At 47.3% G+C, this 25314-nt stretch overlaps 1 protein-coding gene across 1 annotated transcript; it reads left to right on the forward strand.

Moving 5' to 3' along the window:
• Positions 1-16: 16 nt before the first annotated feature.
• On the forward strand, positions 17-23552 carry ARHGEF5 (Rho guanine nucleotide exchange factor 5; the record flags this gene model as incomplete). The annotated part of the gene is made up of 15 exons (XM_070615353.1): positions 17-172; positions 6626-10190; positions 10733-10790; positions 11216-11280; positions 11495-11748; positions 14208-14368; positions 14884-15036; positions 15343-15472; positions 15746-15820; positions 16245-16334; positions 17503-17660; positions 18269-18430; positions 19901-19971; positions 21998-22102; positions 22824-23552. Coding segments are annotated over 15 exons (5361 nt in total), but the record flags the coding sequence as incomplete, so codon positions are not given.
• Between the last annotated feature and the right edge of the window lie 1762 nt (positions 23553-25314).

A 25314-nucleotide genomic window follows, 5' to 3' on the forward strand; every position in this document is an offset into this window, starting at 1 on the left:
CGCTTGCCTCACCTGAAACTTCCGAGGAGGCCCAGATCCCTCCCTCCCGGCCGGGCGGGCAGGGCGGCGCGGGTGGGGCGGCTTGGCGGCCGGGCCTGCGCGGGGGACTGCCGGCCGGCGCCTGCGACCCGGAGGGGACTCTTGGGCCGGGACAGCATGTGACACTGACCAGGTGGGTGCCCTCGTCCCTTCGCAACTCCTGGCTCCGGGCGGCCGTGGGGCCCCGGCGGAGGGAAGGGAGGGCCGGGCAGACGAGGAATCGAGGCCTTGCCCCGGGACCAGCCCCAGCCGGGAGCCGGGCGCAGGCTCCGGAAATGGGGGGCTGGGCAGAGAGGCGGGGTTCGCGTGTGTGACCGAGTACCCTGGTCAGGAAGAGGAGGGAAGCTGGAGGAAATGCTCTTGCCTGGAAAATTTGCTTCCGGCCTGCTGCCCGCCTTGGAAATGGGCACCCTGCCCCCAGATCCCGGGCCAATAATCAGGGCTCGTTCTCCAAAGTTTCGGCCCTGGGGAAAGCTAACCCCTAGAATAAGGGGTAACTGAGATTCCCTGTGAACGCACTCCCTACCTAGAGATGTTTCATTGTCTCCTTCTTCTTAACCAGGCCTGGGCCTGCCTGCCTTTATCTTCCTATGGGTTCGCAGACTGTATGTCTAAGTACACACCTCCCCCCGGGTCGCGGGATGCTTTCACCTGTAAAATGACTCCTGCCCCGCCCCCCACCCAATTTCCCCATATGCAGGGAGTACTTCCAAAGCTTCATGTTAATCACAACATTGCATTCCGGAACTCCGGGAGGCCGGGAGGCCGAAAGGGAGCTGTTTACAGTTTGGGGTTGGGGTGGGGGTGCCAGAACCCATTTCAAGCTCTAGTTCTGAGCATCGTTTATAATTGCCTTCCAGCAAGACTGCCCTAGGAGAGCTGATCCTGATGCCACTTGGTTTTCAGATCTCAATCCCTTCTCCCCTTCCTGGATCCTGGGTTCCCAAGACAGCTTGGCTCTCCTGTCTACCTAGGAGTGAACTCTGGTCAGGACTCTTGTCACATTGAGGGGGAAGGGTGTGTCAAACACATAAGGGAGAGGGTGACTTTCCTTTCTAGCTTCCTCCCTGTTTTGCCCCCCTCACTGCATTCTGAGTTCTTGCATCCTTGGCCTACTCCAGAAATCCTAGCTCCTCACTAAACAGCCCTGGATATGGCCTCTTTCTCAGATTTCCTGTTCTATGTACACCTGGAGTAGCCTAGGCCCTAGCAATGTGGGATCATTTGTTAACCAATTAGTGGGCCTGAAACTGAAGCCATGTATATTGAGGGGGCTGTTGGGGCATTGGGGAGAGGGAAGGATGGGGGGTGTCAATTCTGAGTGAGGCTGCCCTGTAAGAGGAATGTATGTCGTTCTGCTAGTGTGGAAAAGAGAGGCATCAGGACGTACGCAGAGGAATCCCTCTTATGAAAAGAATACGGTGCTTCTAAATAGAGGCAAGAGTCTTCTTATCTTAGGGGTCCCTGGAGTGTGTGGCTGCCCACAATGTGGTCTATCTGAGGTTGTCTGTGGCCACATTAAGCCTGGCGGCTATGCAATAGACAGGAACATACCATTCGTGGTGTCTGGCGTGGTCAGTCACTGCATGGTGTGGACAAGAACGAGGTCACTCACAGGGTCATAGGTTGAACAGGAGGAGTGTTACTCAAATGTCAGTGGTGTAGACCCAAACAGGTAACAACTCGGTGTGGACAGGCGCTGAGTCACTCACTGTAGCTGTTGAGCGAACAGGAGCTGGTCATTTACAGTATCTGCAAGGTGGACTGGAACAAGGTCACCCTCATGGTCTGTGTGAAGGACATAAACAGGTCACTCATACTTACATTATCTGTGTGGATGGCCACAGGTGGGCTTGTGAGGTGTATGTCAGCATTAACACTGATGATGTTCTGTGTAAGACCAACGGGTATACAAGACAGTGGATGAGGCGATACTTTTGGACATTTGGGAATAGATAAGAGATGTATATTACAGTTTTCACTGGGATGGCAAAACTTTCCCAAAGTGGGTAGAACACAGGTGTTAGCAATTAGTAGTCCAGACAGCTACTTTTGTTTAGATATCATTGTAGCATTGGGGCCAATAATGTCAAACAGTGAATAAAGACATACAGCTATGTGATGGTGTTATTTTCTAAATTAAAATTAGAACATATCTTTTGATTTGGGCGATGTTTTCCTAAGGTGAGCAGCAGTATGGACGATATAGTGTAAATGCAGAAGTATTATAGTCTCAAGAATATTCCAGCGATTTGTGGTGCAAGTCAGAGTATTCAAAACACACTGCTGGAAAATCCAGGACACATCGTCCTCAAAAATACACATGGCACTTGACATCAGTTCAAAGAATAAGTAGTGTGATGAGGGGGAGGGGATGTCTTTGAATACAGTTTTATGTCTGGTGCCTAGAAATAGACAAGAGCTAAGGTGTTGGGGGTCTCCAACAGAGATATTGAGCTCTGTTACACACTGTCAATTGAGTGACTTGGAGCTTTGTCTCCAAGGAAGTCGCCTGTGGATGGGGTCAGCAGATGCAAAATGTCTTTTGTCTGGAGGAAGACCAGATCACCTTGATGCCATGCTTGGTCCTTGGCTTGCTCAGTGATTATTCACCCCCAGTGGAGAGGAGATGAGCAGCAACTCTGTGATAATGGACAGTGCAAAAAACCTCTCTCCTGATGTCTTTATGTGAGTAAAACCGTGTTTTACAGATTTCCTTTAGCTTTGTCACCTTCTGGGTTTGTATTGCCTGATCTTATTAGGATTACTAGGATGGGATCAAGTATAGGGAAATAGTGGCTGAGCCGGTGACCACCAGTATTTCCAGATGGATAAAGATAGTGCTAGAAATAATGTCAATGGGGTTGCAGGAGACAGATATGCATTGTGTCACTAGAATGGAACTCAAGATGTAAATATAGCACATGGTGTATACAGATATAGCCTAAATAGAGCAGAAACACGCTTATATACTGAGAGGCTGCTTGTTTTGAGGACGTGGCAGTGTATATGGGTACAGGGCCAGGACAGTACAGATGGAGGGGTGAGAAGAGACTACAGGTTTAGTCCCATGGTCTTCTTAGGCAGGTAGGAACCAAGTTTCAGAAAGTGTTTACAGAGAGCAAGTATATTGTTTAATGTGTGGTTGAGAGAATAGGGTGATGTCACAGATTCATCCATAGTGATTACAGTATTTTGTACTTAGGGCTAGAGTTAGGGAGCAAATCATGCACTGTGTCAATTAACTGGAAAAGGCCGCAAAAGTTATTCCCCACAGGGACACTTATGTTAGACATGGCTCTTTGCCCCATATAGGTGGAACTTGTCGCATACTACATCTGCAGGGTGGCTAGGGACCTGCCTGTTTGGTTATGTCAGGTTCCATTACATAGAAACTGCAAGGGTGGCTTATTGCATGTGTGTGTGTGTGTGCCTGTGGATATATGCCTGTGAAAGCATGTATGCGTGTACAGTATCTCAGCAGGACAATAGGCATTTTGGGCAGGGGGCTTCCACTTTAAGCCTGGACCAGACAAGAAAGGTACGGGTCCAGGTGCCGCTGTGGGTTCCAGAGGCCCCTGGGAACTTCTGCAGGCTAGTGACCTGCCAACTTTTTACAGCTGGGCTTCTGGTTACTCATAGTAGACTTCAGTCAGGAGACCTTGGTTTGAGTTCTCCTGTACCATTTGCTTAGGAAATTTGAGCAAGTGACCTTAGTTTCCTCATCTGTAAATTAAGCAAAGTTTTCTGTGTATCTCTAAAGGTCCTTCCAGCTCATAAGTCCTGTTTCTCTCTTACATTTACTCTGTCTCTCTCCTCAACAGCAATTACAGTCCCTAACATTTCTATGATCCTTAAAGTTAACAATGCACTTTTTAATGTTATCTTATTTAATCTTCATTAGAACTCCTTGCAAAGGAGATATTTTATCCCCTTTTTAAAGACAAGAAAATGGGGGCCGGCCCCGTGGCTGAGTGGTTAAGTTTGCACGCTCTGCTTCGGTGGCCTAGGGTTTCGCAGGTTTGGATTCTGGGCACTGACAAGGCACCGCTCATCAGGCCACCCTGAGGCGGCGTCCCACTTGCCACAACTAGAAGGACCCACAACTAAAAAATATACAACTATGTCCCGGGAGGCTTTGGGGAGAAAAAGGAAAAATTAAAAAAAATTTTTAAAAGATAGGAAAATGGATGTCCAAATAAATGATTTCTACAATTGTCTTAAAATTAGCAAGATATAAAACAGGCAGAACTAAAAATTGAACGACATTCTTTTAACTCTCTGTTCTTCCTTCCTACATTCACACAATAAATCCTTGTTGAGGGCCATTTGAGCCTCTGGCAGAGGAGACTGAGCAGTTAAGATGGCACTGTTTGTGCCCTCATGAAGCTCCTGGTCTAGCCCAGACAATAGACACGTAATTACAAGTGCACTGAGTGTGAGAGAAGAAGCCAAGTGTTCTCTGGGGTGGGAGAAGAGGATTCCAGGCCGAGGAGCAACATGTGTGAGGCCTACAGATGAGAGAGAGGGAGGTGAGCTAAAGGACGGAAGGCCAATGGGGTGCAGGAGGTCCTGCCACGTGATGAGGCTGCTGGAGAGGAAGGCAGAGGCCAGGTTGTGGAGGGCATTTAACCCAACTGGATATTTGTGTTTGATCCCAACGGCAGTCAGAGGCTACCGAAGAATTTAAACTAGAAGTGGCTCTTTAAGGATCACTCAGGTGCTAGGTAGACAATGCCTTGAAAATAGGGCAAGAGAAGCTGTGTGGAGGCCAGTGGCCACGCTGTGCCCCAGGTGCAGTGGCCTGGGTGGGAGGACAGCAGCATGCACCAGGGCCTAGCAGTGGAGATGGAGAGAAATGGACTGACTTGAGGACTATTTAGGAGGTGGGGTCAGTAGGACTTGGTGACTGATTAGCTGTGGGGAATGTGGGCCAGGAAGGAAAAGAGAAATTTATTTTGTAATTGAAAAAGATTTATTGAGCACTTAGTATGGGCCAGGTATTGTGCCAGGTATAGACAACTGAGCAAGACAGATGTACTTCTGGATCTCGTGAAGCTTACCACCTGTTGTTTGAGATAGATGATAAATCAAAATACACACATAATTGTATAATTATAATTGTATAAATGCTACAAGGAAGAAGTCAAGTGAACTATGGTTGATAAATGTACAAAGAGGAGTACAGTAACCTAGTTAAAGGATTGGGGAACTGAAGGGGTTAAACCAGGAAAAGAGAGTCTCACAAGTAACAAGAAAGAGAGTTTTTCTAATGTCAGTAGTGTCAAATACCGAGAAGAACCCCCAAAATAAGCATCCTAGTGTCTCCTTTGGAGTTAGCAACTTGAAGATGGTAGGGAGGTGGGCAGAGTGGTGCTACTGAAGCTTGCTTGGAGGTAGGTAAGATGTGAGGATATGAAGACAGCAGGTGTGAACAGCTCCTTACACGAGTTAGGAAGATGAGAAAGACGTGAACAAGATTCAGTTCTCGTGGGGTGGTTCTAACAGAGAAGGTGAAGGAGTGAGAGAGTTGATCCATAGCATAAGGTCCCTGAGAAGGCAGGCTAAAGAAAATAGCGCTCGGAGAGGACACCTCTTGAACGGTCAGAGAAGGAAAGACGGAAGGGGCGAAATGCAGCTCACTGTGAATTGCAAGAAACTGAAGCACTTCCTCTCCATCGGTTTCTAAATTCTTTGCAAATTAGAAGATGAGGTATCTGCTGGAAGGGAGAAGAGAGAAGGGAAGGTCAACATTTTGAGAAGTAATGAGAAAAGTTCACAAAGTTGTTGGGGAGAAGGGGGGAGTAATATAACGAGGGTAACACACTTTTATGGACCTAGTCAAAGTGGGTAACCCTTGTATCTACTACAGTTCTAATAAGTCTAGTTATCATTCCACCTTACAACAGCTGCCTCTATAGTTGAATGCAGAATTGTTGACTAATTACAAGGCTCTGCTGGACACTATGGAAAATAATATGTAGTAAAATAGAGACCTGTATAAAGGAGATCACACAATGCTTAGTACCTCAGGCATTGGCTATAATGGTCAGGCCTATTTTAATCCCCTGTCAACAGCTTAGGAAGAAGATCCCCCTCCAGACACTGCTTCTCTGGGCTGTTAGGTCTAGGGTGTGTCACTCACAGTGTCTGGGAGTTATGAGACTGAGTCACTCTTGGTGTCCAGAGAGTATACAGGGAGAGACCATATGACATAATACCATCTGGGGAGTCATGACCACTGGGAACACTTGTTACTTTGACCATGGTCTTGTGCTCTAATTTAATTATTTATTATCTGTCTCCCCCACAAGAGTGCAGGCTCCATGAAAACACCATCTTTGTCCATCTGATCCACTACTGAATGCGCCACACTTAAAGGGGTTACTTGGAAAATATTTATTAAATGAATAAATAAATGATAAGTTTTAGAGAGGCTATTGCTTATTTTGTTGAGTACCTTTCATCTCAAAGAATGTCTCTAAATGGAACCAAAAAAATATCCCACTCTTATTCTTTATGGTCTATTCCTCTGATAGGTAAAACAGAATAAGTGATAGGAACTTTATCTTTTATTCCCCTTTAGGATTCAGCCCTGATTGAGAATGAGGAGCCCCAACATAGAGCCTTGACTTCCATCCCTGACATAGAGGAATTCAGTCTTATCCCTGAAGCTCTCATGAGAAGCAGCCATATCCTTGCCTTGGGACCCGAAGCTCAAGAAGGCCAGGACTTATCCTCTAAGCGGGCAGAGGGACGCAGACTCTTGGAGACCCAGCCGAGAGATTTAAGGGATGTGAATGATTATGCAACTGAGAGTATGACTTCTTTCCCCAAGGAAGCCTCTGCAGATGTGGAGACCAACCAGGACAACCTTATGGCTGAGGCCTGTGACACTCTAGAGTGCCAGGAGACAGTGCCCCAGAACCTGGCAGACAGACAGGCAGGGACACTAGCTCCCTTAGAGCTCTGGGCTTGCCCCATCGAGGGGGACCATCTAGACATGGTCCCCAAATCCAGTGAACTGGGCAGCAGAGTGGAGGTGGAATTTAGATCAGAGCTCACTTCTTTGATGTTGGGAACTGAACAAGCAGAAGAGAAGGAGGACACTTCTCTAGACACCTCTGCTCAGACCAGATTTTGGCCTTCCTGTGAAGAGCACCCTGCAGAGACCAACCAGCTGCAGGACTCTGAAAGTGGAACCATCAGGCAGGGGGAAGAGCTGCAGTCTACGGAGGGGGGAGAGCTACCATCTGCGGAGGGGGGAGGACTACAGTCTACGGAGAGGGGAGAGCTACCATCTGCGGAGGGGGGAGGACTACAGTCTACGGAGAGGGGAGAGCTACCATCTGCGGAGGGGGGAGGACTACAGTCTATGGAGGGGGGAGAGCTACAATCTGCGGAGAGGGGAGGACTACAGTCTACGGAGGGGGGAGAGCTACAATCTGCGGAGAGGGGAGGACTACAGTCTACGGAGGGGGGAGAGCTACAATCTGCGGAGAGGGGAGGACTACAGTCTACGGAGGGAGGAGAGCTACAATCTGCGGAGGGGGGAGGACTACAGCCTACAGAGGGGGAAGAGCTACAATTTAAAGGGGTGGAAGAAAGTCAGGGGAGAGAAGGGGTCATGTGTCCCCAGAAGGCCGAGGGGCAGGAGGAGCAGGGACAAGAAGAAGTGGGAGTTCAGGGGGAAGGAAGTCTGGGGGAGGATGTTCATACTGATGGGCATTTAGGGAAGCAGGAACAGATGGGAGAGCAGGTTAGTGATACAGATGAAGAACAGAGGCAAAAACAGGAGCAGATACAAGATGATGTGATGCTTGCCGAACAAGAAGAAAGAGAGGGCCTTAATGGGGAATTGGGAAGTCTGAATCACGGCGAGTGGGAGACGAGAACTCAGGGCCAGGCAGATCTAGAACAGGGGGCACAGAGGCAGAGGGAGTTGAGCAGGCCAGAAGAGAGTAGGGTGGATGTTCAGTATGAGGAAAATCAAAGTTTAGCGGGGAAATCAGTGAAAGTAACTGGAAAGCAACAAGAGCAGTGTCTATGGGGGAAATTGATGCCAGTTGAGGGCCAGGAGGAGGAGGTGGGGTCAAGTGAGGAGGAACTATGGAATTGGGATTGGGATGCACTGGGAGGAGCGGGAGAAGAAAGGAGTCCAGAAGAGGAGGAAGAGCATGATGATTCTTCCACACTGACTCTGGTAGCCCCTGAGGTCTCTTCTCCCTGTGACTTGTTTCCAGACGCCTGTTATCCCATGAGCAGGATTCCCGGGACCCACACAGAGCCTGGGGCTGAGGAAGTGTCCCCTGTAGCTCTGACTCCTACACTGGAGCCAATAGGATGGTCCCACCAGCCCGTTTCTGTACCTAGTTCCTTTCCTGCTGGGGAGTCACCTGACCAAGAAGCAACTGTGGACGGCCAGCAAGAAGGATCCAAGCTGGGGAAGGGGACAGCATCCAGCCAGAGGACTGAAGTGGTCTCTGCCAGGACATTTGTGACTCCTCCAAGGACACCAGATTCAGCTCCTTCCAGTCCTGCTGAAGTCTCCCCCAGCACCACTGCCTCATCATCTGCTAGCCCGCCAGTTGCCTTTCCCAGGAGGGAGCCATCCCTTGCTGAATGTTCTCCAGAAACCTCCAGAGCCTCTCTCTCAACCAACAACCCATCTCCCTGTGTGGCTTCTGAGACTCCCCTGGTTTCCCTCCCTGGCTTCCCCTCTGCAGAGGCCACCCTGGACCCATGTGCCAGCTCTGACTGGGCCAGCCCTCACAGCCCCCTAGCCAACTGCACAGGGGCTCTCCAACACGTAAGGAGCAACTCCTTCCCAGGCTCTCATAGGACAGAGCTGATTCCAGACCTTGTGGGACTATCATGTTCCTTCTCCCATTCAGAGTTGCCCGAGAGGCCCCCCAAACCTGCCATCTATGGCTCTGTGATCCCAAGAAGGGACAGGCGAAGCAGTAGGGACTGCAGTATCCTTCCAGAATCTTCTAGGTCATTATCCACTCCAGGGCAGGACTCTCAAGAATTCACCTCAAATCCAGAAAGGCCCAGCAGTCCCCACAGCAACCAGCGATGGGGCTCCCCACATAATTCAGCCTTCGCCCCAGAGTCTCTTGCCTGTGCCTCTTCCCCACCCCTTGTCTCCATAGATATGAGGATCCATGAACTTCCGCCCCCTCCTCCCCCAGAGAAGAGGCACGTCCACCCCTCCATGGTGGAGAGGGATGGCCGTGCAGTGGTCCCCACACTGAAGCAGTGTAGCCATCCTCCTCCATTAGCCCTAGGTTTAGGGCCACATGACCCCCACAAAGGGCCACTTCCCCAAGTTCCTAACTCCCTTGTGGCAAGGCAGTACCGACCTCTGCCCTCTACTCCGGACACTCCCCCCCATGCTCAGACCTCTTTCCCCCCCAGGCTGAGATACAACAAGCCATTACCCCCAACTCCTGACTTGTTGCAGCCCCACCATTCTCCCATTTCTTCTTCGAGTACCACAAGGGTCTACAGGCCTCTACCCCCTGTCCCTATCATGGATCCTCCCACTGAACCACCCCCATTACCCCCAAAGTCTAAAGGGAGGAGCAGGAGCACCCAGGGAGGACTCATGAATTCAGGAGTTCAAGCCAAGCCACGACCTCTTTGTCAAGAGTGGACCATCTCCACTCCTCATTCTGCCGGACGCACTTCCTGGCCCCCAGCCACAGGCAGGTCAACAGACTCTTTGGCCTCCACCAGTAGGAGTAAGAGTGAAGTGTCCCCTGGCATGGCTTTCAGCAATATGACTGCCCTTATAACTCCCTCTCCCCCAAGCACCCCCTGGACTCTGGAGCCCCAGGGACCCACCTCTGAACCAGGGCCCTCAGAAGGCTCTGAGACCCTGGCCAGAGGATCTTTGAGAAGAACATCCCAGCAGGAAGGAGCCAATGGCCTGAGGAGGTCGGATCTAGGCCAAGCAAGGCAGCCAGAAAAACCCAGCCATCCCCATCTGGAGAAGGCATCCAGCTGGCCCCACAGGCGGGACCCAGGGAGACCACAGGAAGGCAGCAGTGGACAGACTGCCATCCCTGATGAGGGCTCAAATAAGCACAAGGGCTGGAACCGGCAAGGCCTACGCAGACCTTCCATCTTGCCCGAGGGCTCTTCAGGTGAGCAAGGACAACAGTGACACTCACTTCAGACCAAGCTTTCTTCATCTCTTACCATCACATCCATCTTCTGTCCCCAGGGCTCCTGCCGTTCCCTCTGCTGGTTTCATTCACCCACATACCCAACCCCAACATAGAGGGAGCTCCAAGAGCCTCTCTGAGCTTGCTGATGCTCTTCCTTCTCCTTCCCTTCTATCTTCTATCACCCAACCATGGTGTTCTTTAATTGTGCATCTCTTTTTCCCCGGGTTGTTCTGGACCTCCACTTCTTTCCAGTTACCAACACCTGCTTGATGTCCTCCTAGTAGTAGAGGAGACATCTCTACTTGTCCGATTCACGTTCTGACATGAGGGATGGGACGTATCTGGTACTAGCGTCCTCAGATGCTTTCTCCTTTGGTGCTTCCCTTCCTCCCAGATTCCCAATGGAGCCCTTTCATCCCCCCCGGATGCCTGCATCTCCCTCTCTAGATCTTACCTTATTCCGCTGTCTCTGAATGTCCCTCTAAAATCTCAGTTACTTCACCCATTTCCATTTTCAGATATAAGAGGTCCAGCCATGGAAAGATCCCCTGGCCTCTCAGACACCATTGTTTTTCGGTGAGTTACCCTCTCTCCTAGTGGACACACTTGTACTCTCTTTTCTTAGGATTCTGAAATTTCCATCAGTTGACAAGGGTTCTGGGACTGTCTCTTCTGGGGGTAGGGAGGGGAAGAGACAGACACCAGGATTCCACAGTAGAGAGATCTTTTATCAACGTTGTTCTGTCAGCTGAGTCCGCGTCTCCCGTCCTCCTAGGCCCTTTGGCTATTTACTAAACCCCCTGTAAAAGCTCAACATGACATCCAAAAAAACTCCAAACTATCCAAAAGTGCATCAGGCTACAACTTGCCTCTTCAGGGGATTTGGCCCTGATATCCCAGGCCATGTCCCAGAGATTATAGACTACCTCCTCCGCTGTCACCTGGGGCTTCTCCATATCTAATGCCCAGCAAGCACCCCAGAGCCCTTCTCTATTCCACAGGGAAAAAAAGCCAAAGGAGCTGATGGGAGGCTTCTCAAGACGCCGCTCGAAGCTCATCAACTCCTGTGAGTACCTGGAGACAGAAACAGAGACCCTTGTGGGTATTCTGCCCAAGACTGGAGAGGGGCTCATGGCTCTCAGCTGTGGGCTGGTGATATCTAAAGGGAGAGAGAATTGCCAGGAGAGCCAGAGCAGTTTGGTGGCTTCTGTCTCTTTCTGTGGCTCAACTCCCCTGTCTCCCTAACTCTCTCCCTCTCCCATGTTTCTTCACCCCTGTAGCTCAGCTGCTTTACCAAGAGTACAGCGATGTGGTTCTAAACAAGGAGATTCAGAGCCAGCAGCGGCCAGACAGCCTGGCAGAGGCACATGGGCACGCCTCCCTCCAGCATCGCCGAAAGCCCCTGGCCTCCTCAGAGTCGTACCTGCAGCGCTTCTCCATGGCCTCCAGTGGCTCCCTCTGGCAGGAAATCCCCGTGGTGCGCAATAGCACCGTGCTGCTCTCCATGACCCACGAAGACCAAAAACTGCAAGAGGTACTCAGCAGGGCAGAGTGGGCAGGGGATGGGGATACAGGAGGGAAAGCAGCCTCATCTGTTTGCGTCCTTGCCTCCTACTCACCACCACCGCCAAGAGCAGGCTCTACCCACCACACACTCATGCACACCACGACTATCGGTCATCTCCACTCCGATGGATTTGAATTGCTTTCTGAATGTCACCACCATCCCTCCTGTCCACCTCCTCATGCCATGGGCCATTTACTCCTGCCTCTTATTGGTTTGGGCTCATACTAAGTGACCATACCTCTGAATTTGTTGGAAAGAGTGTGGAATTAATCCCAGCACTGCTGCTTCAGGCTAGACTGAAATTTCCCTCGTCAACCAGGGCTTCAGGCTACACTGAAGTTTCCCTCTTCAAACAAGGCACATGCAGGGCTTAGAACCTTTCTTTCCAGGAAGACAATATGGCACCATGGAAAGGGATTAAGGAATAATGTTTAAGTATTTAGGTTCTGGAGCAAATGACCCGGACGTGAAGCCCACTTTAATATTTACTAGCTATTTAACTTTGGCCAAATTACTTGATCTTTCTAAGTCTCTGTTTCTTCATTTGTAAAACTGGGTTACAAAAAGTTACTTGGAGATCAAAAAAAAAAAAAGAGTAAGTTCCTAGTACATAGTAATCACTCAAAAACTGTGTACTATTTTAATGTCAAGTCATGCTGACCTGGGTTTGAATCCTGGCTTCACCATTTACTAGCTATGTAACCTTAGGCTAGTTATATAACTTCACTAAATCTCAGCTTCCTCATCTAAAAATTGAGGGTAATAATGCCTACCTTTGAGGACTGCTGTGCTGTTTAAATGAAATAACATATCTAGCTTTTAGCATAGCGTCTGGTGCAGAGTGTGGTACATAGTAGTGCCGTACTCTCTCTTTCAGAGATGAGAGGGAGTAAAGTTTTGGCCAGAAAGATTTATGGATAAACAATGCTTTTACCAAGTCAAACAGAGACAGGCATAAATTTTTAGCTATTTTGGAGTTCAGGTTTGGGGGCTCTGTTCCGATCTCAACTTTCAAAGCACGTGGAGGATATTTAGAAAATCACTCATCTGCCCCATATTTATGGACCAAACAATGGGGAGATGACATGAACCCTAGCTCTCTTTCACCAATTCTAGCACACTAGGAAGTCTGCCAGGGCTCCCGGGCCAGCTCTGGTCTCACTTTTCTGAGAAGAGAGACCTCTGCACCTCAACCTCTTATGCACACATTTTTCTTTCATGAATAGCACTTCTGGCATCTACAAAGTGCTTTCACTGACTCCGTTGCTTTTGATTGTCACAACATCTTTGTGAGGTGAGGGTCGTTCTATCTACACAAGAAGATAAGAAAACTGAGGTTCAGAGGTTAAATGAGGCCCCCAAAGTCATACAGTCAGCAAAAGTTAGAGCCAGGATACAAATGAACCTTCAGTGTCCCTGTTAGTGTTGTTGTGTGCGAGGGTCATCTGGCTGTGTCATCCATTATCTAAGTCATCACCAAGGCATGGGTGTCTTCTTTTTTTTCTATCCATGCATCAATCTTGAAGCTGCGTGCTTGGATGAGAAGCATGACCAGCCTAGCTAGAGAAGGACAGGGCTGTGAGTCATTGTGCACCCTGCAGGAAGCTCCAAACAAGTTCTCAAATGCTGGACTATCTCCGTGAAATCACAACTGCATCATCTCATTCCCAAAAATCCTGCTTCTTTTCATTTCTCCTCAAACCTCAAATCACCTTTATTCCTTCAATCTCTTCCTCTTTCAAAGTTCTCTGACTTTGACTCCATCATTCACCTAGTTACTGAACTCAAAAACTGAGGCATTAGCAGTTACTATTCCTGCTCTTTCAGCCCCCATTTCTAGCAAATAACCAAGTGCTTCCAAATCTCCCTCCTCAATAATCACGAAATTGTCCTACCTCTCTACATCCCCTTGGCTATTCTCATCAGGAATCATTACGAAGTTTCCTAACATGGCTGTCTTGCCCCTTCCAATCTTTTTTCAGACTGTGCTCAGAAATATGTTTATAAAAAAGAAATGTAATCAAGTTATTCCCCTACATGAAGTCTCTTTTTGTTTTCCCCATTGTTGTACATTCAAACTATTTTACCTTGTTTGCAGAATCCTTCAGACCTCATCTCTATTTGCCTCTCCAGCTTCCTCTCCTGCCACTACTTTAGTATGCTTGGTTCCAAAATCACTCAATTTCTTTCTTTCTCGAAAGTGTCTTTTTCTCTTACACCTTTGAGGGCTTGCACATGTTCTTCCCTTGGCCTCAAATGCTGTTTTCCTTTCCCTCCAATATTAGGTTAGGTTCTGGTGTGACTGTGAGATATAAAACAATCTGTCTTGTTCATCGGTCTACCCCTGAAACAATACACAGGGGCTAGCATACACCAGGGACTCAATAAATGTTTTTAATTAATCTTCCTCCTCCCCAACCTCCTAGGCCAAATTTGAGCTGATTGTGTCAGAAGCCTCATACCTGCGCAGTCTACATATAGCAGTGGATCATTTCCAACGTTCAACCCAGCTCAAGGCCATTCTTTCCAACCAGGATCACCAATGGCTCTTCTCTCGTTTACAGGATGTGCATGATGTCAGCACCATGTGAGATTCCTCTTCTCCCAAACACCACTCAGTCTCACTATCTCATCCTATAAACCTTTGGTTGTTTTTTTTCTCTCTCAGAATCTCTCTCATTGCTCCCTCCATGATTCCCAGTGGCCACACGGATAGGGAAAGCAAAGAAAGGGAGAGGGTGTGTGGGTAGATAGATCCACTAATAGATAAGCAGGTGAATGAGAAATGCTTCCTGGGTTGAGGTTTTGGATGTACTGTGGACCACACTGCATTGGAGATGAGATGTGGGAAGCATCTAAAGATCAGAAACCCTGAACAGGATCAAAAGAAGACCAAGAAATGGAATATTAGGACCAGAGAGTTAGATCAGTGGTAAACTGGGGACAGCCTAGTGCACAGCAAGGGTCACAGAACTAAGGACAGTCAATAGAAGTTATTTACTAATAAAGAGAAGAAGTCACAAGCTCAAGGTATAGCAGGGGTCAGCCATCTGCTCACTTGAGGCCCACAAGTCTCATGAGACTTGTTTGAATCCTGTACAGGTTCCTTTCAGACCTGGAAGAGAACTTCGAGAACAACATCTTCACCTTCCAAGTGTGTGATGTAGTCCTGAACCATGCCCCCAACTTCCGCAGGGTCTACCTGCCTTATGTCACCAACCAGACCTACCAGGAACGCACCTTCCAAAGACTGCTGTAAGACCCGATCCCCATTCAGTCCGCATGTGGGCCCTGCAATGCCCTTCCACCAAAATCCCCGATCCCTAACCCAGGGTGCTGTCACGAGAGCACATGTTCTTGTGCCTGCTCTGTGATCTCAAGTCCCACCTTTCCTTCCAGATCAGATGCCCTCAGCCATCACATCTGGGCCCCCTGTACATTGGATCCCACCATTCTTTCCTGACCCACAGACATTCCACTGAGTCTCCACTCCCCCTGCCTTCGCTGTGTCCTCCAGTACTCCCCACATCCCTCCTTACCTGAGGCTCGCTGCCCATGCAGGAATGCCAACAGCAGTTTCCGAGAGGTCCTGGAGAAGCTGGAGAGTGACCCCATCTGCCAACGCCTTTCCCTCAAGTCCTTTCTGATTCTGCCCTTCCAGCGCATCACCCGTCTTAAACTGCTGCTTCAGGTACGGCACATCCTCCCTGGGTCGTCTCCCCTTAACTCAAAGGGATGATGTCAGGAAGCCCCACAGTAAAGGAGTGTCCATTCTTCTTGCCACTCTTCCACACCTTGTGGGTGATGTGAGCAGTCTCCCCACTTCCCACATTCTTCTTTCTCAGGGTGAATTTGCTTCTAAAATTTTGTTCCTTGACTTCTCCATTAGCCCACCCCCAATCACCTCTTCCTGTTTTCCCATCCCATCTTTCCATCTGGCTCCTGGCTACTGTTTGTTCTATAGAACATTCTGAAGAGAACACAGCCCGGCTCTTCAGAGGAGGCAGAGGCCACGAAGGCACACCACGCCCTGGAGGAGGTAAGCAGCCACCACCCTGACTCTGATGCTTTGATTTGCCTTCACAGAGAACTCTTCCCTGCCCAGGCCCATGACTCCAGAAAGTGCAGGACTCTGCTAATGGCCTTGCTCAGTCACCTCACTGCATCCACCAGACCTCCAAACATGCACACCCCACAGCCTCTTCTCCCACACTGAGGGCACTCCACACCAGGGGACTACACTCTCCCTACCACAATCCTCTGATTAAATCTTAAGTTCACTTAGCCCGGAAATGTTCTATCAGGTCATACCAAGTATACCAGAATCCTAGACGTCAACTTAATGCTGGCTTCATGCAATTCTAGCCTATTACAACCCATTTCCAGACTTCTTGCAGGGGACCCAAAAGTCAAAGATTCTAACACAGTGCTCTTCCTCTTTCCCTACCCTGCTCAACACTCAGCTGATCCGAGACTGCAATAACAACGTCCAGAGGATGCGACGGACAGAGGAGCTGATCTACCTGAGCCAGAAGATTGAGTTTGAGTGCAAAGTGAGTTAGTCCCTTGGACCCCCAACCCCCATCCCGCTGCTGCCCATGAAGCTCTTTAGCATATCCCACAGGTCACCCTCAAACACAGAACCATCTTGCTCAAACAATCCTAGTCTCTGACCGCATTTCTGCATGCCTTTTATTCCATCCTATTTCTGCGATACCTGAATACCTACTTCAGTCTCCATCATATATTGTTAAATGAAAAGGGAAGATAGAGAACTGTGTGTGTTATAATATATTACCTTTGGTGAAAAAGTAGAAGGACACATATCGGTATATGTATTTGCTTGTGTATACATAAAGAAAATCTGGAAGGTTACATAAGAAATAAAGGACAGTGTTTACTTGAGAGAGAGTGTATGCATTTGGGAACTGGGCAGATGAGGAAGAGCCTATCAATATAAGCCTCTATAAAGATATATTTTTGTGGCTAGAACGATTCAGTATTTTATCAAGGCTCTATCTAGTCTAACCAAAGAAATATAAAACTGAATCCAAATATAGGGCCAAAATCTCCTATCCAAATACAAATCTACAATAGACATTCCACACTCAAATTCCATCTCAGAATAGACACCATCGTTAGCTCCCTGGAAGAGAGGGAAAATCCGTTATGCACATGTTAAACATAGTCCAGTACCCTTATCTTTACCCAAATTCCAGCTCTAAGCAGACCCTACCTAGTTCTCCTTACTCTCACTCCCACATGTGATTCCAACTGCTCCTCTCATGTCTCTGGTTATAATCAAAGAAAGAACAGATGTCAGAACTGCTCAAATCTTTTAACTTCTAAGACATACATCATGCTGTTCCCTGCCTTGTTCCTCCACATGCCCTAATTGGGCTCTTCCATCTCTTTTTCAGTTTGGGCTGCTAGGGCTGAGCTTTCTCATATAGTCACTGTCCTGGTTGGGACCATAGGTACTTTTCATTGCCTGAGCTATGGACATGAGAGCTGCCCAGGAGTAGACAGTAGTAGTTAGAGGGTTCAGAGAGAAACTGAGTCTAAGTGGATGGGTTATGAGCAAGAGGGAAGATGTGGAAGAATGGGTTGTTAATGGTGGACCTTACAAATAGGAGGCACGGGGAGGAGGGCAGGACTGAGAGGAGGCCTCATGCTGTCCTGTCTGTGACACTGCCTTCTCTGTCTTCCCCCACCCTGTAGATATTCCCGCTTATTTCACAGTCACGCTGGTTGGTGAAGAGTGGAGAACTGACGGCCCTTGAGTTCAGTGCCTCCCAGGGGCTACGGAGGAAACTGAACACGCGTCCAGTCCACCTGCATCTCTTCAACGACTGTCTGTTGCTGTCTCGGCCCCGAGAGTCAGTGACTGGAATGGGAGGCCAGAGCACAAGAGGGAAATGGGATGAGGCAAGAGGGAAGAACTGAAAGGGATAGAGAAGGGTCATGTTCTTAGAGGAACCCTTCTCAGTGGCTCAGTCCATCGAGTGGAGGCCATGGCCTAGAGAAGAGAACAAAAGATCCAAAGCGAAAAAGGGGATCCCACCAAATTATGTCATGAGGTCACATAGTAGGACCCATATCATGTTAGAGAGACAGAGCAAAATGGAGCAAATTAGTTTATCAGATTCTCAAATCAGTCGATTTGGGGTTTCTTTGGGCTAGGCTCTGCCTACTGGCCTAGAGGTACTTAGCCAATTCCAGATCTTAACTCTTTGGTCCTAAGGACCTTAGAAATTTTATATTAGTTCTTTCTCTTCAACTCTTTAAAGTGGCAAAGTGTCCATTGCACTACAAATCCCTGGGGACTCTGGAGCTACCATCTTGGGAGCAAGTTAGCACCATCTTATGGTTTTTATGAGAATTTGCAGGCTGCAGATGTTACAACAGGGATTTTGAATCCACAGATATGAGGGTGGCTAAAGCGTGACAACTACAGAATCAGATTGAAAAGCCTTGTATTTTGCAGGGGTAGCCGATTCCTGGTATTTGACCATGCTCCCTTCTCCTCTGTCCGCGGGGAAAAGTGTGAAATGAAGCTACATGGACCTCACAAAAACCTCTTCCGACTCTTCCTGCGGCAAAATACACAGGGCACACAGGCCGAGTTCCTCCTCCGCACCGAGACTCAGTGAGATGGGGCTGGGCAGAGCAGTTGAGGGGAGGAGGGAGGGCAGCTTGGGAAGGAGGTGGGACCAAGGCAGAAAATGGGTCCAGAAAACAGCCACTGCACTATTTCACCCATTCTGGACTGGTGAGCATCCACAGAGAAACCCAAACCCAAACTAGAGCTGATAGACAACTCCGCAGGAGACTAGAGATGGGGGAGGGTGTAAAGTCAGTACCAAAGTTTAGCATCTATTTTATACACTTTAGTCAAGAAGGGCAAAGTCTGTGAGACACCAGTAAGGAGATGGACTGGTATGGAGTAACTAAAGAATTGGATTACTGACATCACGAGCAAATGCCCACGTGTACAAGCCAGAAATCCCTCAGCGTCCAAGACTGGTGGGCATATACATGCCTAAGACAGGCACTGGGTTGCCTTTAGCTTTCCTTTCTCGCACCTTCCAACCCAGTCCTCTGTTGAGCAGAAATCCATAGTGTTGAGAACTTGGATTTGCTCATCTTTTTAATAATAATTTTTTTAAAAATACATTCACACATACATACATTTGAGAGAGTATTAAAAATAATACCTATAAAATCTGGTACACGTTGCCTACAATAATAAACAGCTATAAGACCATAGCTCTTATTGCTGTTATGAAAGAGATAAGAAACGTCTTTTAAAAGTTCAGTATAATATCTGATGGTCTGAAGATCCTCATGTTGTAGACACTGTTCAGTTTTGTCCCACCCTTCAGGGTGGGATCAATAATGCCTGTTCTCACTTACGGAACAGAGGGCCTGGTGCCGGGGTTTGTGTGCAAAACGTCACCTAAGTCAGGTAATCAGATGCAGACTCCTGCTCTTTGCTTAGTGCTTTGGGCAACATCTTCCAGGAACAGTAATAGTGTCAGCTCTCAATTACTCCAGCATGTATGGAAGCAGAGGCTAAGATACTGCAAAAACCTCCAGATAATTACAAAATTAGGCTTAGATTATATTACATGACCAAAAAAATAGTAGATATGTCTCCCTCATCTAATTATGATTGCAGAATAATTTTCATCTCTGAGATATTTGATTGAAGGGAGGTGGCAGAGGAGTGTCAAGAATTATGCAAATTGAGAGAGGGAATCTAAACTGAGGTGAACATTTTGCTCGGTACAAGTCCCAAAATGGAAAATCTACATGTGTATAATTGACAGTTGACTTTCTGCCCCCACTTGAAAGATACAAGAAGCCATTAGGAGGATAAGCTTGGAAAGAGAAAGGAAAAACAAAAGGTGACAAGACACATTAACATATAGTTCAAGATCGTGTCATATTTCCAACCAAGCAGAGTCCTATGACTTTTGTCCTAGACACTATGGAACTACACAACTTTTCGAACTAGGCAAGTCCCTCCCACAGTCATTTCCCTCTGCCATCATTGGCCCTTATCCTACACCCCCAGAGCTGCAGCTGAAGCAATGACCCTGCTTTGTTTCCTCAGAAGTGAAAAGCTTCGATGGATCTCAGCCTTGACCATGCCAAGAGAGGAGTTGGACCTTCTGGAGTGTTATGGTGAGTGAGGGTCTAAGAGGGACAGAATAATGGCAGGGTCAGAAGTTTCCTTTGGCTGCAGGGGTTTAGGAGGCTGGGTGGTAACTGGGAGGCTTTCTTGTATTGCTTTCATCCAGAATTTCAGGATAGAAGACTGGCGTCTGGAGCTTAAACACCTGAGATGCATCTGCTTAAACTGCTCATCACCTTGGCAATGCCTCCTTCCCATACACTCCCTTCCTTGGGCAATAGTTTGCTCTTTTTAAATACATGTCTCCTTAAGTCTATCCTGCTATTATTTTGCTGAGATTTTATCTGCTTAAAGGTCTCAGTCCTTGGTAGTCTAGTGTTTAAGATTTAGCGCTCTCACGGCTAGGGCCCAGGTCTGTTTCCCAGTCAGGGAACCACACCACCCATCTGTCGGTTGTCATACCATGGGGGCTGCATGTTGCTGTGATGCTGAAAGCTATGCCGCTGGTATTTGAAATACCAGCAGGTTCACCCATGGTGGACAGGTTTCAGTGGAGCATCCAGACTAAGACAGACTAGGAAGGACCTGGCCACCTACTTCTGAAAAAATTGGCCATGAAAACCGTATGAAAAGTAGCAGAGCATTGTCTGATATAGTGCTGGAAGGTGAGAGGATGGAGCGAAAAGACTGGGCAGGGTTCTGTTCTGCTGTCCCTGGGCTCACTAGGAGTTGGAATCAACCTGATGGCACTAACAAAAACAAAAATGTCTTAGAGAAATCCGAGGAGAAAGTAGGGCTGGAGTGGGAGTTGCAGGAGGATTAATAACATAGTAGATTTGTCTGGACCACACCCCCTCCTGTATAACTTGACCTGAGACCACTACCCCTTACCTCAGGCTTCCAGGTACCCACGGGCACACATGCATTAAGAATGCGTCTGCATTCATGCCAAGACTGGACTTCTGAGTCTCAGATAAGCCCCGCAGTTGTCATCCAGCAAGGATTCCTTAATTCATGTCCAGAGAGGAACTGAACTCAAAGGAACACTGGGCCTGTAGTGACTCAAAAAAACAAAAAAATACAAGGAACCCTGGGAAAGGAAGTAGGAGAACCAGACTGTAAACAGTTCTGTTCTGTAATTTGTTCACTGTGCAATCCCTCTGCTGGCCTTCAGTTCCCCGGCAGGTAAGGAAGGCAAGATAATTCTTCTCCTTCTCTGTGATCTTGTGAGTGGCACATGTGGATGAGCTGGAGAAAAAGACGTGCAGATGATACTAGAGTGTTCTCTTTGTTTTCTGAGAGAACTAGGGCAGTGTGGTAAAGTAGAAAGATAAACCCCTGAAAGATGGAATGCTTATGAGTCAGGAACACTCTGAGACTTGTTATCTTGAGCTTCAAAACTGGATTTCCCCTGGTTCACAAAAATCTAGAAATATGGAAAATCCAGAATTCCCTCAAGAATCATCTTGATCAACCCAGTCATTTATAGATGAGGAAACTGAAGCTAAAGGGAATTGAATGCCTTTCTGAGATCATACCTGGAACCCCGCTGGTTAAGTCTCTTCTAGCCCCACATCTGGTACCGTGAAGAAAACGAAGAATGCGTCACAGACTCAGATTTTACAATCCAGTTGGAGAGACAGAATACATACTTGAAACAATTAGTTAAGATAAGAAGATAGTGATGTGACACAAACAATCACTTTTAAAGGAATTCAGAATCCATTGAGGTCCAAAGAGTCAGGAAAGGTTTCAGAGGGAAGATGGGTCTGTAGCTGAATCTCAAGTATTTTTAATAATGAGTCACTGAAGGTGGTTGCAGCATATTTCACAATTCATCTTCCCTGGAGAAGTAGCATTTTTGATTCATTTCAATTCTGATCTTTCTATTTCCTTATCAACCATTTTGTTCCCTGGTAGAAGCTAAAGACTTTTCCAGTTGTGTCTTTTGTCTGTAACTTTCAGCAGCCCAAACTTTCTCTAGCCCAAGTCTTCCCAGCCTCGCCCTGCAATTCCTTCTCCATGTTCCAGTCATTTCCCTTTCCTAACCTCTCCTCACACTCTTCTCTTCCAAAGACTCCCCACAAGTACAGTGCCTTCGAGCCTACAAACCCCGAGAGAATGACGAGCTGGCGCTAGAGAAGGCCGACGTGGTGATGGTGACTCAGCAAAGCAGCGACGGTAAGAGGGAGACTCCAGCAGCAGGAGGCTGGGCGTTGGAGGTGGGACGCTGCAGGTGGATGTGTTAGTTTCCTAGGGCTGCTTAGCAACGTACCACAAATTGGGTGGCTTACAACAATAGAAATTTATCCTCTCCCAGTTCTGGAGGCCAGAAGTCCAAAATCAAGGTGTCAGCAGGGCTGTTCTCCCCTGAAGCCTCTTCTCCTTCCTTGCCTCTTCCAGCTTCGTAGTCCCAGGTGGTCCTGGGCTTGTGGCAATCTCTATCCTCAATCTCTACCTCCATCTTCATGTGGCCGTCCTCCGGTGTGAATGTGTGTGTCCAAATTTCCCTCTTTTTATAAGCAGGCCAGTTATATTAGATTAATGGCGTACTTTACTCAAGGATGACCTCGTCTTAACTTTACTAATTACATCTGCAACCACCCTTTTCCTTAATAAGGCCACATTCTGAGTTATTTTGGGTTAGGACTTCAACATATATTTGGGGGGGGAGCACAATTCAACCCATGAGAGTGGAGAAGGCCCAGGAACAGGCAGCTATAGACTTTACCAGAACCAGAGCAGCCAAGGTTAGTACACTGGGAGGCTGGACTTCCCATACTGTGGGCTCTCCAGTCCACTGAGCCTTAAGATTAGAAAAGTTTCCAGGAAGGAAGTCCAGCAGGAATTATTGCAAGTCTTTCCCAGGTAATTCTTCTTCCCACCCACCTTGTGCCCATAGGCTGGCTGGAAGGCGTGAGACTCTCAGATGGGGAGCAAGGCTGGTTCCCTCTGCAACAAGTGGAGTTCATTTCCAACCCGGAGATCCGTGCACAGAACCTAAAGGAAGCCCAGCGAGTCAAGACTGCCAAACTACAGCTAGTGGAACAGCAGACCTAGCTGTTCTCTGGGAAGAACCCCCTGAGCTTAAGGACAACGTGTTCCTGGAGAGGGCTGGCCCCAGAACCCCGTGACAGAGGCCTTCTGTGCACCAAGAACTAGACCTTCTGAAAACCCACGGACAAAATCCGGCTGCCCATGCTGGTCCCAGGCCTCCTTTTTTGTGCTTTGTGCTTGGTGGGGAAATTTTGAGGGACTTTGCACTGGACTATGGGAACCTTTTCTCATAGGAAAGGGACCAACGGGGTCTCAGCCAAGGAACTTTACTTGTACTACCATATAGTCCTTAAACACTCTCTGCTTCAGAGTGCAGATTCAGAGCTAACCAGTTTCCATCATGGCCACGTGTTAAACAGAATCTGACCTCAGTCCACTGGAGGGAGATGTTGAAGGAGGATTAGCACATCAGATGGGAGGGTAAACCTTGTGACCTCTAAGGTATCTTCCAACCCTAGAGATTTTCCGTAATTATTGGTGTGAGGTCAGTGCATGCATCTCTGGAATTTATGTCTATTGGTGGCGATGTGAGGGTAATACTCTCTCACTCTAATAAACCTGGCACTTCTCTGAGTGTTTTCTTTTCAGACTCAGTGCTGAACCAGGTCAGAACATGGAATCACTTGAGGATTTGGATTCAGGTGTCATGAAAGACCAACACGGTGCCTAGTTTATGGCCGCTGCTGACTCCTGCTTTATCACTCCCAAGAGTTTGGGCAGTTTTTCTGCTTCTTTTGGCCTCAGAGGTTGTATAAGGAACTAGAAAGAATTGAAGGAAGGCTAGTTTGGATGGATTTGGGAATCCTGCTCAAACTTTCATGACTTTATATTTTGACGAATTATTGCGAAGCTATCTTCCCAGCTGTTTCATCCTCTTGGTGAAAGGCAGAATGGTGGAACGGAAAGAGTTCTAGAATCCAAGTCAAGAGACTTGAACTGCAGTTGCACTGCCATGATTCAGCCTGTCCATATCTCAGTTTCCTTAGATGTAAAATGCAGGATTGGACAAGTAAACTCCAAAGTCCTATCCAACTCTATAATGGATGATTCTCTCCCTCCTGTCAGATTGTCCTGCTCAGTTGAAGAGCATCACGCCTTACATTTTGTTCTTATATAGAGCCCTCATATGGCAATAGCACTTTTAAGCTCGATCCTTATCATCCCAGCCTGGACATTCTACTACTCTGTTTTATCTGTAGGAGAACTCAAAAGTAGAATTGCATTGCAGCTTTGTACAAAGGTAAGAATAATACTATAAACTTGTCCTGTGGCCAATTAACAGCGATAGGACATGATAGTATCACTTTTGATCACACATTTTGTTTTCAATCCGTCCTAAAATGTAAGGTAGCTTGCTTAATTTTTAGAAAAGTTATCACTATAGTAATTAAGATGGAGCTAATATTAATTTATCCTAAACAGGTTGACCCTACTAAAAAATCTAAAATAGGGATTGTTTTAGAGAAGTTCAATTGAAGTTTTTCACTATTTTCATAAAGCTAGCTTTTTATTATTAATATATGATATACTAATATGTAAGTGTTACGTGTAAACTAACTACTGGCCCTTCTTAATAGCAATAACCATAATTATAATCCAAATTGTTTGTTCAAACCAGCATTTGAATACTGGCCATATGGCTCAAACAGAGCCATATTCAACCTTATGTTTTCTAGGCAAATTCTCCCTTATTTTCCCAGAGAGATAAAATATCAACTTCTGAATGGTACACATGCAAATAATTTTTTTGGTTGAATGACTGCTTCTTTCCTTGAAGTTGCTATGAGCCCTTTGAAGCTGACTTCCGTAAGACTAAATATGTATTCGTTTAATTGGGTTATTCTCACCTAATCTGGGAAATTAAAAGACAATTGGGATTTACCTGTCCTTGGTTTTAAAAACAAACAAACAAAACTTAGATGTGAGTAATCTCTTCTCAATTGAATTTCTAAATTTTCCATACATTGGGTTTCTGAAAATTGGGGACAGTTCTGTTTCTTGTCCCTTCCCCCGTCAGATTTCCAGAATTTAACTCTACTTATTCTTTAATCCTAATTAGCATCATTGTCTTAGAAACAGCAATTTCTTATGCTCGATGGTGAAAACAACCATTAACCCATGCTTTTTGGGCAGAACTGCGTTTTGAGGCATATATGAATATACCTCATTTTATTGATTTTTAAGCAAAACTCTGCACAATGGTAGTGTCTTCAGGAGACATCAACAATGTCCTTTTTTTTTTTCTGAGGAAGATTAGCCCTGAGCTAACTACTGCCAGTCCTCCTCTTTTTGCTGAGGAAGACTGGCCCTGAGCTAACATCCAGCCCATCTTCCTC

The sequence above is a fragment of the Equus przewalskii genome, chromosome 4 (assembly GCF_037783145.1).
Source record: "Equus przewalskii isolate Varuska chromosome 4, EquPr2, whole genome shotgun sequence".
NCBI lineage: Eukaryota > Metazoa > Chordata > Mammalia > Perissodactyla > Equidae > Equus > Equus przewalskii.